This window comes from Schistocerca nitens, chromosome 4 (genome assembly GCF_023898315.1).
Source record: "Schistocerca nitens isolate TAMUIC-IGC-003100 chromosome 4, iqSchNite1.1, whole genome shotgun sequence".
NCBI classification, from domain to species: domain Eukaryota; kingdom Metazoa; phylum Arthropoda; class Insecta; order Orthoptera; family Acrididae; genus Schistocerca; species Schistocerca nitens.
This window is the reverse complement of record NC_064617.1, coordinates 979,941,256-979,960,118: the sequence shown is the minus strand read 5'-3', so window position 1 is coordinate 979,960,118 and position 18,863 is coordinate 979,941,256. Positions and strand designations below refer to the sequence as shown.

Sequence of the window (18,863 nt, the reverse complement as noted above, 5' to 3'; positions counted from 1 at the left end):
TTAATAAAAGTTCCCCCTCTCTCGTGCGCCAGCCATGTGACTCGGCGGCCATCACTGTTCCCCGCATGACGCCAATGCCTCTCTTGCCCGCGCTGGTTACCCAAGGCAAGGCTGACAACAGATCGTCGCTGCGCATCCCGATCTGCTCCGTGCTGCATGCTCAGCTGACCTCTCGAAACAAACGCATGCCGTGCTCACGTAATAGACATGTGACTTTCATGCTGCCTTTTCCCACTCGCACTAACAGTTACACTTCGTCGTGCCTCACTTGTCCAAAAACTTCACGTCAGGATATTGCTCAGTCTAGTGTGCAGTTCTCATTTCTTCCGTCACTGACGGAACAACACACAAGATAGTTACCACTTACCAGCCCTCCTATTAGGCACAAGATTAGACACCTCAACCCCATTAGGTTGGACGCGGCCCAGCAGCAAACTAATGAACTTTTGGAGGCAGGTATCCTGTAACCGTTGGACAGCAACTGGTCCTCACCGATTCGCCTCATCACCAAAAACAGCGGTTCTTTCTGAATGTTCGGCGACTACAGATGTTTAAACGCTCATACCATCATGGACAATTACCCAGTGCCGAACATAAACGATGTCACTCATTATGCTATTGGGCGCCACAATCTTCAGTGTTATTGACTGTAAACGTGCCTATCACCAGATTCCCATAGCACCGGAAGACATTCCAAAGACAGCTATTATCATGCCACTCGGTTTGTTCCAATACAACTTCATGCCGTTCGGCCTGAAACACACGGCACAAACATGACAACGTTTCATCGACACAATCTTGCAACAGTTCGAGTTTTGCTTTGCATATCTGGATGACATACTCATTTTCAGCAACTCGGCTGAGGAACATAAAAATCATTTATCCAAGGTCCTCCAGGCCTTGAACTCCAACAGCGTCAAGATCAACAAGGGCAAATTCCAACTGCGCCAGTCTTCTGTCACATTTTTGGGTTACACAATCTCCACAGATGGAATACAGCCTCCCAAACCCCGCGTGTAGGCCATCACGTCATTGCCGCATCCGGCTACTTACAAAGAACTCCAATGTTTCTTGGGTACAATAAATTACTACTGTCAGCATCTGCCTTCTGCCGCCAGGGGTTAGGTGAAGTTTGTGACCAGACTGGAGTAGGTGGTGGTGGGAGGATGTATGGGACAGGTCTTGCATCTAAGTCTATTACAGAGATCTGAGGCATGAATGCTCCTGTTCCGGGTGGTACTGAGTTACGAGGCGAATGCTCCTCTGTGGCCAGATGGTGAGACTTTGGGAGGTTGCGGGAGTCTTGAAAGATAAGGCACAGTAGATTTGTTTTTGTACAAGGTTGGGTGGATAATGACAGTCTGTGAAGGCCTCAGTGAGACCCTCAGTATACTTCGTGAGCGATCACTTGTCACTGCAGATGTGACAACCATGGGTGGCTAGGCTGTATGGAAGGGACTTCTTTGTATGGAATGAGTGGTAGCTGTCGAAGTGGAGGTATTGCTGGTGGTCAGTAGGTTTGATATGATCATAGGTACTGATGTATTCATCTTTGCCGTGGAGGTAACATCTAGGAAGGTGGTTTGTTGGGCTGAGTAGGACCAGGTGACACAAATAGGGAAGAAGCTGTTGAGGTTCTAAAGGAATGTGGATAGGGTGTCCTCACCCTCAATCCAGATCACAAAGATGTCACCAATGAATCTGAACCAGGTGAGGGGTTTAGGTTTCTGGGTGTTAAGGAATGATTCCTCCAGATGGCCCATGAATGGGTTAGCATACGATGGTGCCATGCAGGTGCCCGTAGCCATACACCGGATTTGTTTGTAGGTAAAGCTTTCAAAGGAGAAGTAGCTGTGGGTGAAGATATACGAGGGCCGTTCAGAAAGTAACCTCCGGTTGATTTAAAAAAATACACCAAGTTAAATAAAAATATTTTAATATATACATCTTACAACTACATCTTTGCACTATTTTTCTACATAGTCTCCATAGCGATTGAGGCACTTATCGTATCTCTTCACAAGCTTTGAAATTCCTTCTGCATAAAAATCACCCGCTTGTGCCTGGAGCCAGCCTGTGACCGCATCTTTGAGCTCTTCGTCGTCATCAAACCGCTGTGACCCGAGCCATTTCTTCAAATGCATGAAGAGGTGATAATCACTTGGCACCAGGTCTGGGCTGTAAGGTGGATGGTTGATAACGTCCCACTTGAAGGACTCAAGAAGGGCCGTTGTTCTGCGAGCGGAAGTCAGCATACCACGGCGTTTGTTCTGTATAGCCCGTCGTAACTTTTTTATTGTTTCACAGTACACGTCTTGATTAATGGTCGTACCACGTTCCATGAATTCAACCAACAACACCCCTTTGGCATCCCAAAACACCGTTGCCATCAGTTTTCTGGCAGAAAAATCTTGCGAGGCTTTTCTTGGTTTGGTAGGCGAATTTGAATGTGCCCACATCTTTGATTGTTCTTTTGTCTCAGGGTTCACGTACTTAATGCAGGTTTCGTCACCGGTCACGATTCTGTTTAACAATGGTTCTCCTTCGTCCTCATAACGTGACAGAAAGTCTAATGCAGAGGCCATTCTTTGAGTTTTGTGGTGGTCGGTAAGAATTTTGGGCACCCATCGTGCACAGAACTTACGGTAACCCAATCTTGCTGTCACTATCTCGTACAAGAGAGTCTTAGAAATCTGTGGAAAACCAGTAGACAACTCCGACATTGAGAAACGTCGATTTTCACGAACTTTTGCATCAACTGTCTGAACGAGTTCGTCAGTCACCAATGATGGTCTACCACTCCTCTCTTCATCATGAACGTTTTCTCGTCCACTTTTAAATAAACGTACCCATTCACGGACAACTCCTTCACTCATAACTCTTGGTCCGTACACGGCACAAAGCTCACGATGAATAGCTGCTGCAGAATATCCTTTGGCTGTAAAAAACCTTATGACAGCATGCACTTCACATTTGGCGGGGTTTTCTATTGCAGCACACATTTCAAACTGCCACAAAAACTAAACTAGCGCAGGTACGACGTTCACTCGACCACGGCTTGATGCCGACTGACCTGTTGAGTGCGTGAACGCACAGATGGCGTCACTACTCCCCCCACAACCCACACTGTGACCAATCGGAGGTTACTTTCTGAACCGCCCTCGTAGTTGGTGAGGGTGACTAGGAAGGAGGTTGTTGGTTTGGAATCCATTGGGCATTGGGAAAGGTAGTATTCAACAGCAGTAAGGTTACGGGTATTAGGGATGTTAGTGCAAAGGGTGATGAGCAGGGCACTGTGTGGTAAAGGGACAAGAACTGTGGAGAGTTTATGGAGGAAAGGTTTGGTATCTTTTATATAGGAGGGTAGGTTTTGAGTAATAGGCTGAAGGTGTTGGCCTATGTAGGCAGGAAAGGGTTGGTATCTTTTATATAGGAGGGTTGGTTTTGAGTAATAGGCTGAAGGTGTTGGCCTATGTAGGCAGGAAAGGGTTGGTATCTTTTATATAGGAGGGTTGGTTTTGAGTAATAGGCTGAAGGTGTTGGCCTATGTAGGCAGAGATTCTCTCAGTGGGGGCACATTAACCGGCCACAATGGGGCATCCTCGGTGGTTGGGTTTATGGACATTAGGAAGCATGTAGAAGGTAGGAGTGCGGGGAATGGTAGTAGGAGTGAGCAGAGAGATGGACTCTGGGGAGATGTTCTGGAATGGACCTAAGGATTTGAGGAGACTGGATTTCTGGAATGGGGTCACTGTGGCAAGGTTTGTACATGGATGTATCTGTCATCTGGCGGAGCCCTCCCGCCAGGTAATCCTTCCAGTTCAAAACAACAGTGGTGGAACCTATGAATGCATGCAGCATCATAAGTTCAGGATCAATTTTTAGATGGTGGACTGCAGTTCTTTCTGTGAATGTAATGTTAGTTAGCATCTTGAGGGATTTGGGGGATGATGGTGAGGCAAGGTTCAAAGTGAAGAAATTTTTGAAAGTTAAAAGGGGGGTGTTTGAGTGCAGTGGTGGTGGATCATGGTTGGATGGAGGAGTGAACTGAGTCAGGCAGGGTTCAACATTGGTCTTTGGTTGAGTCTGACTGGTAGCGTTGGTGGCGAAAAAGTGTTCCAACTGTAGAGAAGGGGAGAAGGTCTTCAACAAGTTCTGCATGATTAAATTTGGGAGTGGGGCAAAAGGTGAGGCCTTTGGAAAGGACTGATATTTTTGTGGGGCTAAGGCTTCTGTAGGAAAGGACTGTGTTTTGGGTCTGTTTAGGTTCTGGATTCTAAGTGGTGGTGAGAGGGAATTTTGGAGGGTGTGGTAAAAGTCGTAGGTTTGCGAGGCAGCATTTGTCAGCGATGAGGAGACATGGGAACAGGTTTGGAGTTGTTGTAGAGATGGTGGACAATGGTACTCCAAAGTGGGAGTGGGAAGCGAGCAGGGTGGAGAGTTATCTGAGGTGGCATTATGCATGTCGCTCTAGTTCCTGGAGGGCAAGAGTTTCAATGTGTATTATGGGTGCCAGGAATTTGGAATTGCATGGCAGGAGAATTTTATGGATGGAGAGCAGGTACTGCAAGAAGGTTTTGGCTTGATTGATATGGTTTTGCAGGACTATGTTGCTGAGGGCTAAGGATTGGCAGAATCTGAACAGATAGATGTCATAGTGGAAGAAGAGGTGGCAGCCAGAGATGGGTAATTTGATGATAAGGCCACCTGGGGGGGATTGCATGAGGCAAGCAACAACGCAGGAGAAACATGTGGGACTGGGTTCTGGCTAGGGATAAGGAAACTTCTCTGTATTGAAGTACGGCATATATTAATGACTTGATGGATAACAGCAGTCTTTTTATATTTTTACACTGAGACGGTATCTGTTCGTTCGGACATGTCCGAAAGAACAAATGCCATCTCAGTATATATATAGTTAAGGCTCACCGGCCACTTGACCATCTTCTTCTTCTGTGCGAATGCACAAACAGTGCCCGAACTCTTATGGGAATCGGCAACACGCCGCAAATAATGAGTATAATGGGTGGGGGCACTACGAATGTAGTGCAGGACAATACGTTGAGAATGTGGGTTTCGCAGGAGGCATGCCAGAGATAAATCCCTGCAGTCGCGCTATCCTCTGTGTCCTTGGTGGCTCAGATGGATAGAGCGTCTGCCATGTAAGCAGGGTTCGAGTCCCAGTCAGGGCACACATTTTCATCTGTCCCTGTTGACGTATGTCAATGCCTGTAAGCAGCTATGGGTGTTCATTTCATTGCCATTTTTATATTTTGTCATGACAGCACTACATTATTTGTAAAAATGAATTTACACAGATGGAATCCATAATGGTAACCCAAAATACCCTGTCGTAGAATGTGCGTAGCATAACAATATTTGTATCTGTGGCACCTGTTGCCCCACACAATTAATTTGAACTGCCCTCTCTGCCCCAACACCGCAAAAGTTGAAGGCTGGAATTTGCTCTAAGGCATACACAGGATGTATCACAATTAATGGTGTAAACACATTCAGTTGAAAGTACTCAATACTAGAAGCAAAAAAGTCTCAGTAAACATAGGGTCGAAAAATCATACCCTAAGAGCTACGAGCAATTTTTCATCTTCGATACTGTGAAGCAAACCTCTTCTACTGAAAGCTCTTTGCTTTCCATATTTTGGGAAATGGTAATGTGGACCAAAACAAGAAAAAAATGACCAGCTCTAAAATGCATACCTTAAAAGCTATGAGCATGTACTTATCTTCGCTACTTGGAAACACAACTCTTCTAATGAACAATTGCTCATAACTTTTAAGGTATGGATTTTAGAGCAAATGTTTACTGGACATTTTTTCCTTGTTTTGGTCCATACTGCTACTTCCCAAAATGTTGAAAGAAAAAAGCTTGCAGTAGATTTGCCTCACAGTATCAAAGATGAAAAATTGCTAGTAGCTCTTAAGGTATGTATTTTCGACCCAATATTTACTGAGACTTTCAACTGTATGCATTTATGTCATTAATTATGATACATCCTGTATTTGTTCACACCATCAATCCAGCAGTTACCTGAAGTGCTGTTTAATTTTATTGTCAATATCCTTTCCATTCTTCAGCACCCAACTCTTACCCATTTTCCAATGCTTTTGCCCTTAATTTATTAAAATATTCCATCACGTCCCGTTACAAAATACTATCAGGACAATTGAACAACTCCAAATGTATACTAACAGACAAATACATCTGTAGGTTTTAATAACAAATAACTGTAGTTAATATAATAGAGGGAAACATTCCACGTGGGAAAAATATATCTAAAAACAAAGATGATGTGACTTACCGAACGAAAGCGCTGGCAGGTCGATAGACACACAAACAAGCACAAACACACACACAAAATTCAAGCTTTCGCAACAAACTGTTGCCTCATCAGGAAAGAGGGGAAGGAGAGGGAAAGACGAAAGGATGTGGGTTTTAAGGGAGAGGGTAAGGAGTCATTCCAATCCCGGGAGCGGAAAGACTTACCTTAGGGGGAAAAAAGGACAGGTATACACTCGCACACACACACATATCCATCCACACATATACAGACACAAGCAGACATATTTAAAGACATATCATTTTAACTAAAGTTGTAGTTGTGCCTGCAAAGACTATAAATATTTATTCACATATATTTATTTTCCATTTATATCTCTCTTTCACATTTTGCAGCTTCTACTGTCTTTACTTTTCTTAACTGCTCCTTCTTCACCGTTTGTTTCCTTTTTTTCTTTTCTGTAGCTGCCCATTTCTCTAACATCTGTGGTACTCCTTTCAGTTTATTCTTTCCTTATTTAGCATAAAGAAACTATTCTCCTTGTCACATCTAAAATTCCAGAAAGTACTGACTACTGAAAACTTTGCACTGGTGATTTCTCTCCTATTGTCTACTGCTACAGCTTTCTCGCCTGCAGTTCTTGGCAACTTTCTCATTTTGTTAGAAAAGTCACATAGGTAAGCGGATACTTGATCAATGAAGTGGAAAGAATAATAAGAGCAAGTGGAAAGAATAATAAAAGTGTGTCTTGAAGTGTGATGAGCTCAATATATTCTAGGTAAGTGCTCCTTTCTTCCTTGTAATCGACCATCAGCATGAATCCTGTTGTAAATGTGATTATTTATGTAACAACTAACACCACATTTAAACAATAATTATGGCTAGTTCCAACAAGATTCATTGAATAAAATTATCTTATTGGCAGATGAACCTTTTACCGAATTGTGACTCACAATTATTGAAATCATCTTCATATTCTTCTGGTGATAACAATACACTAAAAACCTCTTTTATAATAAAATAAATACTGCTTTATTTGAATAAGCATGTGTTTTAAATTTTAAACTATTAGTTTCATTACTAACAGCTTATAATATTGATTCTCATTAGCCAGAAAATTTGTTCGTAATATGCTCAGTCCACATCAAATTCAAGAGTTCTGAAATTCTAAATAGTACTTTTCTATAAACCTGTATAAAATTGTCAGTTACAACACTGATATAAATTTCAAGCCCTGATTTTTCCTAACAGTTAGTTAACAATGAATGCAAGGATAAATTGCTATTCACCACGAAAATGACACACTGAGTTGCAGACAGGCACAATGAAAAGTCCATTAATCATTTAGCTTTTGACCATAGCTTTCTTCAGAATAGAAAATACACACACACATTTGCATAAGCAGGCACATCTGACAGACATATGAGCGATATGTCTGGCAACTCTGACCTGGACTTTCCATGGTCCGACTTTGCCTAACAGTTCCACAGATCATAATTGTGATCTCTCGATATTATGTCAAACACATCAGTTAATTTACATGTAGTACACAGCCTTTACTCAAGAGTGTTTTGCAGCTGCAAGCCAGAATAAAATCTTCTTGATTTCCAAGCTGCATCATTTCAAATTAAATTCTTAAGCTTTCAGCAGTAGTTCCTTTCACTGTCTCCAGCTGACTGTCAAGATTGGCTCAGCGATGCAGTAGTTCCTTTCACTGTCTCCAGCTGACTGACAAGATTGGCTCAGCGATCTACTTACATAGGCAAGGGGGCAATGTCTATAATCTTCCAGAGGAAGGAGGAAATGACTCATGCACATGAAGGTAAGTTGAGCATTTTTAGTAGCTCTGTTCTGCTGCTGGACAGAATGATGTGAGGTGGCGCATGGAGCATGCGACACTTACAGGGAAGTGGAAGTTTAAAATGTTGTACCATCCCATCAACTCACCTGATGTCATCTAGTCCTGCAACGGTCTGTAACTGTTAGAAGCTATCTAACTCTCCTTCTTATGCATGCATCATTTTGCCTTTCATCTTCAAGCTTCTGGATGCTGCTACCTTATCAATATCTACATCAACGTTTACATCTGTACTCTTCCAACTACTATGATGCATATGACAGATGGTACATCCCATTGCACCAGTTATTAGAGTTTCTTTCCATTCCATTCAAATATACAGCTCAGGAAGAATGAGTGTTTAATGTCTGTGGGTGTTTGGTGTAACACAAACTGAACACCAGCCAACCCTGTCAGCCAGTAATTTTAACCACAAGATGGTGGCAGAGACAGATGACAAAAGCCTAAGAATTTCATCTGCAATCTCACAGCTTGAAAGCAGAGCTGATTTTATTCTACAAGGCTACATGCTGACCAATTACACAACTGCTCTTTTACATTAATCTTTAGCTACCTTTAATCTTTTTTCATATAATTTATACTTTCCTCTATTTGCAATCTCAGATTCACACGCACACACATCCATGCATGTGAGTGCGTGCGCGCCCACACACACACACACACACACACATTATAGTATTAGACATATAAGATGATCCCTGGCTGAATAAATAAATAGTTATGTACTCCAACTTACAATTATTGCTTTGATCACTGATACATATGAATGACTTATGACTTTGTTAAGATGTACTAGAGGCAATGATTAGGAAATATCCACCAGACTGCAGATTCAGATGGCAAATGACAGTTTAGGACATAAATCACTAATCACATTTCAGAGGATTTTGTTTTATGTTATTGTTGATCATATACAAAGGGAGTATTTACCATACTCTTTGGCATAGTTTTCAGCTGTTGTTATGGTTTCCTTGAGGAAATGACTGCATGCCACATCACCTAATGCTGCATAGCATCTTTGTGCTATTTTTAAATTATTCTCAGCAACTGCTATATTGGCAAGATTTGTCCACATTCCTTCAGCTTCTGGTTTATCTCCCAAGTTTTCTAAAAATGTAATGGCTCTTATAAAGTTATTATCATGCAAGGCAGTCCCAAATTCAACGAGTCCCTCATCAAGTTCATAACCAAGCTGATGACTACCTTCTTGCACAACAACCTGAAACATATTACAAAAATATCCAATGCAAGGTACTAAAACCTCTAACACAAATTACAACACATCTGTATGTAGAACTATCATCAAAATAAAACTACATACAAATATACAGGGTGATTAAAAAAAAGAACAGATTTCCAATGTTTATTACATACAAACTGTGAAAGGCAGAAAAATACTGAACGTCACTGGATAGAGGAAGGTTAAAAGTTTTATGTTCGCACAGATGCTACAATGTACACTCAATACGAGCACCATGCATTGCTCAAGAAACATCAAAATGGTAATCCATTTCATTCCACACATGAATCAACAGGACCCTGTTGATTGAATTGACAGCTTCAACTAATTTGCTTCTTCAGACCTTGAAGAGTAGCTGCCATAGGTGGGGCAAAGACTCTTGTCTTTTACACCTACATCTACATCTACGTGATTACTCTGCTGTTCACAATAAAGTGCCTGGCAGAGAGTTCAATAAACCACCTTCAAGCTGTCTCTCTATCGTTCCACTCTGGAACGGCGTGCAGGAAAAATGAGCACTTCTGTGCAAGCCCTGATTTCTCTTATTTTATCATGATGATCATTTCTCCCTATGTAGGTGGGTGCCAACAAATGTTTTTGCAATCGGAGGAGAAAACTGGTGATTGAAATTTCATGAGAAGATCCCGTCGCAACGAAAAATGCCTTTGTTTTAATTATTGCCACTCCAATTCATGTATCATGTCTGTGACACTATCTCCCCTACTTCACGATAATACAAAACGAACTACCCTACTTTATACTTTTTCAATGTCATCCGTCAGTCCCACCTGATGCAGATCCCACACCGCACAGCAATACTCCAGAATAGGGTGGACAAGTGTGGTGTAAGCAGTCTCTTTAGTAGACCTGTTGCACCTTCTAAGTGTTCTGCCAATGAATCTCAGTCTTCGGTTTTCTCTACCCACAATATTACCTATGTAATCGTTCCAATTTAGGTTATTTGCAATTGTAATCCCTAAGTATTTAGCTGAATTTACAGCCTTTGGATTTGTGTGACTTATCGCATAATCAAAATTTAGCTGATTTCTTTTAGTACTCATGTGAATAACTTCACACTTTTCCTTATTCAGGGTCAATTGCCACAATTCACACTATACAGATATCTTACCTACATCATTTTGCATTTAGTTTTGGTCATCTGATGACTTTACAAGACAGTATATGAAAGCATTATCTACAAACAATCTAAGATGGCTACTGAGATTGTCTCCTATGTCGTTAATATAGATCAGGAACAACAGAGGGTCTATAACACTTCCTTGGGGAACGCCGGATATTATTTCAGTTTTACTCTATGACTTTCCACCTATTACTACAAACTGTGACCTTTCTGACAGGAAATCATAAATCCAGTCGCACAACTGAGATGATATTCCACAGGCATGCACTTTGGTTACTAGACGCTTGTGAGGAATGGTGTCGAAAGCCTCCAGGAAATCTAAAAATATGTAATCAATTTGACATCCCCTGTCGATAGCACTCATTACTTCATGAGCATCAAGAGCTAGTTGTGTTTTGCAAGAAAGATATTTTCTGAATCCGTGCTGACTACAGGTTAATAAATCATTTTCTTCGAGGTACTTCATAATGTTTGAATACAGTATATGTTCTACAACCCTACTACAAGTTGATGTTAGTGATATGGGCCTGTAAGTCAATGGATTACTCCTACTTCCCTTTTTGGGTATTGGTGTGACTTGAGCAGTTTTCCAGTCTTTATGTACAGATCTTTCTGTGAGGGAGCAGTTGTATATAATTTCTAAATATGAAGCTATTGTATCAGCATACTCTGAGAGGAACCTGACTGGTATACAATCTGGACTGGAAGCATTGCTTTTATTAAGTGATTTGAGCTGCTTTGCAACATCGAGGATATCTATCTCTATGTTTCTCATCTTGGCACTTGTTCTTGACTGGAATTCAGGAATATTTACTTCATCTTCTTTGGTGAAGGAGTTTCGGAAAAATGTGTATAATAACTCTGCTTTAGTGGCAGTGTCATCAGTGACTTCACCGCCCGTGCAGTGAAGGTATTGATTGCACCTTGTCAATGGGGTGCTTTATGTGTGACCAGAATCTCTTCGGGTTTTCTGTCAGATTTCGAGACAGAGTTTCATTGTGGAAATTACTGAAAGCATCTTGGATTGAAGTTGTTGTTATTGTTGTTGTGGTCTTCTGAGACTGGTTTGATGCAGCTCTCCATGCTACTCTATCCTGTGCAAGCTTCTTCATCTCCCATCCTTCTTAATCTGCTTAGTGTATCCATCTCTTAGTCTCCCTCAACGATTTTTACAATCCACGCTGCCCTCCAATGGTAAATTTGTGATCCCCTGATGCCTCAGAACATGTCCTACCAACCGGTCCCTTCTTCTTGTCAAGTTGTGCCACAAACTCCTCTTCTCCACAATTCTATTCAATACCTCCTCATTAGTTATGTGATCTACCCATCTAATCTTCAGTGTTCTTCTGTAGCACCACATTTCGAAAGCTTCTATTCTCTTCTTGTCCAAACTATTTATCGTCCATGTTTCACTTCCATACATGGCTAGACTCCATACAAATACTTTCAGAAATGACTTCCTGACACTTAAATCTACACTCGATGTTAACAAATTTCTCTTTTTCAGAAATGCTTTCCTTGCCATTGCCAGTCTACATTTTATATCCTCTCTACTTCGACCATCATTAGTTATTTTGCTCCCCAAACTCCTTTACTACTTTAAGTGTCTCATTTCCTAATCTAATTCCCTCAGACATCACCAGACTTAATTTGACTACATTCCATGATCCTCGTTTTGCTTTTGTTGATGTTCATCTTATATCCTCCTTTCAAGAGACTGTCCATTCCATTCAACTGCTCTTCCAAGTCCTTTGCTGTCTCTGACAGAATTACAATGTCATCGGCGAACCTCAAAGTTTTTATTTCTTCTCCATGGATTTTAATACCTACACCAAATTTTTCTTTTTGTTTCCTTTACTGCTTGCTCAATATTGAAGTACACACTATATTTCGAACTTCTGCAAAACTTTGCTAATCTTGGAGATTTTGCATTCTTTTAAATTTGGCATGCTTTTCTTGCTGCTTCTGCAACACCGACCTGACCCGTTCTGTGTACCAAGGGGGATCAGTACCATCACTTATTAATTTATGTGGTATATATCTCTCAACTGCTGCTTTGAAATCATTCCACAACTTTTCTACGCTTAAAAGATCAAATCGGAAGGAGCGCAGACTGTCTCTTAAAAAGGCGTTAATAGCATTTTTATCGGCTTTTTAAAGTAGATGTACTTTGCAATTCTTTTTTATGGTTGTAGGAGTTACAGTATTCATCCTAGCAGAAACTACTTTGTGGACTCTAATACCTGTATTCATCACAATACTCACTATTGGTCAAGGATTATTTGTTGCTAAGACGTCAAGTACGCTTTTGCAACCATTTACGCTTTGAGTGGGCTCATGAACTAATTTTTCAAAATAATTTTCTGAGAAAGCATTCAGTACAATTTCGGATGACGTTTTATGCCTGCCACCGGCTTTAAACGTATAATTTTTCCAGCATACTGAGGGTAGATTAAAGTCACCACCGACTATAATTGTATGAGAGGGGTACCTATTTGAAATGAGACTCAAGTGTTCTTTGAACTATTCAGCAAATACATCTTCTGAGTCAGGGGTCGGTAAAATGACCCAGTTAATAGTTTAGTCTAATTGTCAAGTATAATCTCTACCCATACTATTTCACAGGAACTATCTACTTCAATTTCACTAGAAGGTAAACTACTTCTGACAGCAATATATACTCCACCACCAATTTTATTTAATCTATCCTTTCTGAACACTGTTAGATCATTAGAAAAAATTTCTGCTGAGCTTATTTCCAGCTTTAGCCAGCTTTCTGTACCTATAACTATTTGAGCTTCAGTGTTTTCTATTAGGGCTTGGAGCTCAGGTTCTTTCCCAATGCAGCTACGACAATTTACAACTACAATACCGATTGTTTCTACGACAAACTTACTGTGTTTTACCTACCCCTTTTCAGACGGACGACGTTTCTGGGTTCCACAAGGCCCTCTAACCGAAAAAAAAACTGCCCAGCCACTTCCACACAGCCCCCGCTACCTGTGTAGCTGCTTTCTGTGTGTAGTGGACTCTGACCTATTAAGCGGAACCCTGAAACACACCATCCGATGATGCAAGTCAAGGCTGCAGCCTACATTGTCAAAGAACCATCTGAGCCTCTGATTCAGACCCTCCACTCAGCTCTGCACCAAAGGACCACAGTCAGTTCTATTGATGGTGCTGCAGATGGTGAGCTCTGCCCACAGTAAAAAAACACAAGGTGAGAGGTCTGGTGACCTTGTAGGCCAAAAAGAATGAACAAGATCTTGTTGTCCACCTCTTCCAATCCACAGTTGTTGGATGGTATTGTTAAGATAACACCACACCTCATGGGGAAAGTGAGGTGGGGTGGTATCATGCATAATAATAAAATAATTAAAATGTTCGTGAAGTTGAGGAAACAACTAGTTTTGCAGCACTTCCACATATGACATTTGTATCACAGTTTCCTCCGCAAAAAGGAAAGGTGTATAAACCATTTAGAACATAAACAGCACAAAATACATCCAGCTTCAGTGAATCTCTTTCATCTTAGACAACGATGCCAGGATTTTGTGAACCCCAGATTCTTACATTACTGTAGTTTACTTTACCGAACAGATGAGATGCCAAAAGATGAGTTATACAGAATGAGTGACCTCTATCATATCCTGGAGAATTGAAATGCAAAATTCATCATTTCTGTTATGGTCACTGGGATGCAATTGCTGCAATAACTGCAACTTGTAGGGCTCCTTGTGCAGATGTCATTTCAGAACATGCCACACTATTGTTTCAGGAAAATAAAGTTCCTGGCCTGCCTGCCTCATGGAACTCTGTGGCTTCCATGTGAACACATCTCAAATACACTCAGCTTTTTCATCGAACATGCCTGGCTCTTCCATTTGTGTATGCAACCAACTTCCAAGAACTTTGTATGTCACTCTCAAATCGGCTTGTGCAGAGGCAGCTTCTTGTTGAACCGATGGCAGAATGCACACTGCACTTCAACAGTGGATTGACTTCACACAAATTCCAACCAACAAAATGATTTCTCTTGTTGTGTAGTCACCATGTTGCTATATGCAAACAATCGCACAGCTGTGTCAAAATTTTGAGCCTTCCTTTATCCACTGGCATGGGCAATGTATCTTTATCTCTTATAGTTTGCTTGTAAGATCAACTGAAAACTGTTGTTACTTTTTGAATCACCATTCAGATAGAAAAAATTTCTACACTACTGGAATATAGGAAAAAGAACATATTGACCCCAGTAACTAAGGCATGTCATAGTTGTTTGGGACACTATGAAAGGACAATTAATGCATTGATTAAACTCACAACACTGCAGACAAACCATGAACTACTTTATTAGGCTTAGAATGTTGCATGCCTCTCAGCAATCTTTCAACTCCAGAGCCAGTAGCAGCCAGTTTGCCCTGGCATAGATTAGATTAGATTAGATTAAAACTAGTTCCATGGATCATGAATACGATATTTCGTAATGATGTGGAACGAGTCAAATTGTCCAATACATGACATAATTAAGTTAATTTAACAACATACTTAAGTTAATATAACAACTTTTTTATTTTTTGTGTTTTTTTTAATTTTTTTAATATTTTTTTCTTAATTTATATCTAAAAATTCCTCTATGGAGTAGAAGGAGTTGTCATTCAGAAATTCTTTTAATTTCTTCTTAAATACTTGTTGGTTATCTGCCAGACTTTTGATACTATTTGGTAAGTGACCAAAGACTTTAGTGGCAGTATAATTCACCCCTTTCTGTGCCAAAGTTAGATTTAATCTTGAATAGTGAAGATCATCCTTTCTCCTAGTGTTGTAGTTATGCACACTGCTATTACTTTTGAATTGGGTTTGGTTGTTAATAACAAATTTCATAAGAGAGTATATATACTGAGAAGCTACTGTGAATATCCCTAGATCCTTAAATAAATGTCTGCAGGATGATCTTGGGTGGACTCCAGCTATTATTCTGATTACACGCTTTTGTGCAATAAATACTTTATTCCTCAGTGATGAATTACCCCAAAATGATACCATATGAAAGCAATGAGTGAAAATAGGCGTAGTAAGCTAATTTACTAAGATGTTTATCACCAAAATTTGCAATGACCCTTATTGCATAAGTAGCTGAACTCAAACGTTTCAGCAGATCATCAATGTGTTTCTTCCAATTTAATCTCTCATCAATGGATACACTTAAAAATTTGGAATATTCTACCTTAGCTATATGCTTCTGATTAAGGTCTATATTTATTAATGGCGTCATACCATTCACTGTACGGAACTGTATGTACTGTGTCTTATCAAAATTCAGTGAGAGTCCGTTTACAAGGAACCACTTAGTAATTTTCTGAAAGACAGTATTGACAATTTCATCAGTTAATTCTTGTTTGTCAGGTGTGATTACTATACTTGTATCATCAGCAAAGAACTAACTTTGCCTCTTCATGAATATAGAATGGCAAGTCATTAATATATATTAAGAACAACAAAGGACCCAAGACTGACTCTTGTGGAACCCCATTCTTGATAGTTCCCCAATTTGAGGAATGTGCTCATCTTTGCATATTATGAGAACTGCTTATTTCAACTTTCTGCACTCGTCCAGTTAGATACGAATTGAACCATTTGTGCACTGTCTCACTCATGCCACAATATTTGAGCTTGTCTAGCAGAATTTCATGATTTACACAATCAAAAGCCTTTGAGAGATCACAAAAAATCCCAATGGGTGCTGTTCGGTTATTCAGATCATTCAAAATTTGATTGGTGAAGGCATATATGGCATTTTCTGTTGAAAAACCTTTGTGGAAACCAAACTGACATTTTGTTAGTACTTCATTTTACAGATATGTGAAGCTACTCTTGAATACATTACTTTCTCAAAAATTTTGGATAAAGCTGTTAGAAGGGAGATTGGACGGTAATTGTTGACATCAGATCTATCCCCCTTTTTATGCAAAGGTATAACAATAGCATATTTCAGTCTATCAGGGAAAATGCCCTGTTCCAGAGAGCTATTACACAGGTGGCTGAGAATCTTACTATCTGTTGAGAACAAGCTTTTAGTATTTTGCTGGAAATGCCATCAATTCCATGTGAGTTTTTGCTTTTAAGCAAGTTTATTATTTTCCTAATTTCAGAGGAAGAAGTGGGTGAGAATTCAATTGTATCAAATTGCATAGGTATGGCCTCTTCCATTAACAGCCTAGCATCTTCTAATGAACACCTGGATCCTACTATATCCACAACATTTAGAAAATGATTATTAAAAATATTTTCAACTTCTGACTTTTTGTTCGTAAAGTTTTCATTAAATTTGATGGTAACACTGTCTTCCTGTGCTCTTGGTTGACCTGTTTCTCTTTTAATAATATTCCAAATTGTTTTAATTTTATTATCAGAGTTGCTGATTTCAGACATGATACACATACTTCTGGATTTTTTAATAACTTTTCTTAATATAACACAGTAGTTTTTATAATGTTTGATAGTTTCTGGGTCACTACTCTTTCGTGCTGTCAGATACATTTCCCTTTTCCGGTTACAAGATATTTTTATACCATTAGTAAGCCATGGTTTGTTACAAGGTTTCTTACGAGTATATTTAACTATTTTCTTGGGGAAGCAGTTTACAAATGCATTTACAAAAATGTCATGAAATAAATTATATTTTAAATTGGCATCAGGTTCACGGTACACCTCATCCCAGTCTAGCTGCTGTAGGCTTTCCCTGAAATTTGCAATTGTTAAATCGTTGACTGAACATACTACTTTGGAGGACTGTTTAGTATTGCTGAATGGAGCTATGTCATATATTGAACTAGCTGTGCACCATGATCAGAAAGGCCATTCTCAACAGGCTGAGCATTTATCTGGTTAAACTTATCTTGGTCTATAAAGAAGTTATCTATCAGTGAGCTGTTATCCTTTACCACCCGAATAGGAAAATCAATAACGGGTGTCAAATTGAAAGAACTGAGTAATACTTCAAGGTCATTTTTCCTATTACCCTCTTTCAGAGAATCTACATTGAAGTCCCCACAAATAATAATTTGCTTCCCCCTGTCTGACAGATAGCACAACAAGGAGTCCAGATTTTTCAGAAATAGATGAAAATTTCCTGATGGGGACCTATATACAGTTACAATTATAAATGTGCCTTTATTTAGTTTAAGCTCACAGGCACATGCTTCTATATGTTTCTCTACACAAAACTTTTTTGTTTCTATATTTTTTGCACAATGATAACTTTTGACATATATGGCAACTCCTCCTTTCTCCATATTTTCTCTCATTACATGTGCAGAGAGCTTATATCCACTTGCATTTACCTTATCCATATCAGTAACAATGTGATGCTCAGACAGGCATAGTATATCTATTTCATCCTCAACTTCTAAATCTTCTAAACAAACCAGAAGCTCATCTGTTTTATTATTTAAACTCCCAATATTTTGATGAAATATACTTACATTATTTTTAATTATACTTTTATGAGAACCTTTCCTTATTCTAACATTTGCAGTACTCTCCTGTCTGAGTTTCTCATTGTGCTTAGGCCTAGTTCCTATACCAGTGGTCACATGGTATTCAGAGAGGCAGATTATGTCAACTGGGTTGTGTGACTTTAATTCATCAATGCAATTACCTAGGACTGAGATACAACTTGGTGGAGATAAAATTTCTGGTGATTGGTGAAAATTTATAATTGACAACTGTGATTGGTGATCCAATGTGCTAGAATTGTGCTGTTTAATTTCTTTCCTAAACTGAAGATTTGTTTCAATCCTGACCTCTCGTAGAACTTGACATCTTTCTGTCTTACCTATCCTAAAAAAGGTGCTGCTCCAACACCTGTAACCACTGGTATTTTACCATTCATGGCAGTGCCCCCCCCCCCCTTAAATTTCCTGCTATTACCCCAGGCAGTTTCCCTTTCCCTTTCCTGTTGAGATGTAGGCCGTGCCTGGTATAGTCCCACCTACTGAGAGAATCAACAGGAACCACACCAATATGAGCCCCCGCACCCGAACCAAGCAGCCGTTCCAACTCCAAATTAACTCTCCCAACAGAAGAGTTCAAATGAGGCCAGTCATGGCCGGTCATGGCTCTGTCTTTGTCTGCAACATTGTTAGCATGCAGTAACAGTTTGGACATCAACCAATTATGCAACTGGCGGAGTTTGTGTGAGGGCACATAGTGGGTCTATGTGAGGCTGGGTGGTCATACCACAGAACTGCACTACACATGGGATGAAAAGTCTCCCCAGTGCATTCATGTCATCACCAATGGTCAGCAGGAGGTGCACATGACCAT

General features: G+C 40.0%; 1 protein-coding gene across 1 annotated transcript in view; it reads right to left on the bottom strand.

The window, feature by feature from the left end:
• Nucleotides 1-18,863, bottom strand: part of LOC126253687 (intraflagellar transport protein 172 homolog) — a 305,113-nt gene that overhangs the window by 194,466 nt on the left and 91,784 nt on the right. The window contains exon 12 of the mRNA XM_049955213.1: nt 9,088-9,376. Within this exon, the coding sequence (XP_049811170.1) occupies nt 9,088-9,376 (289 nt within the window). The remainder of the gene's footprint in view (nt 1-9,087; nt 9,377-18,863) is intronic.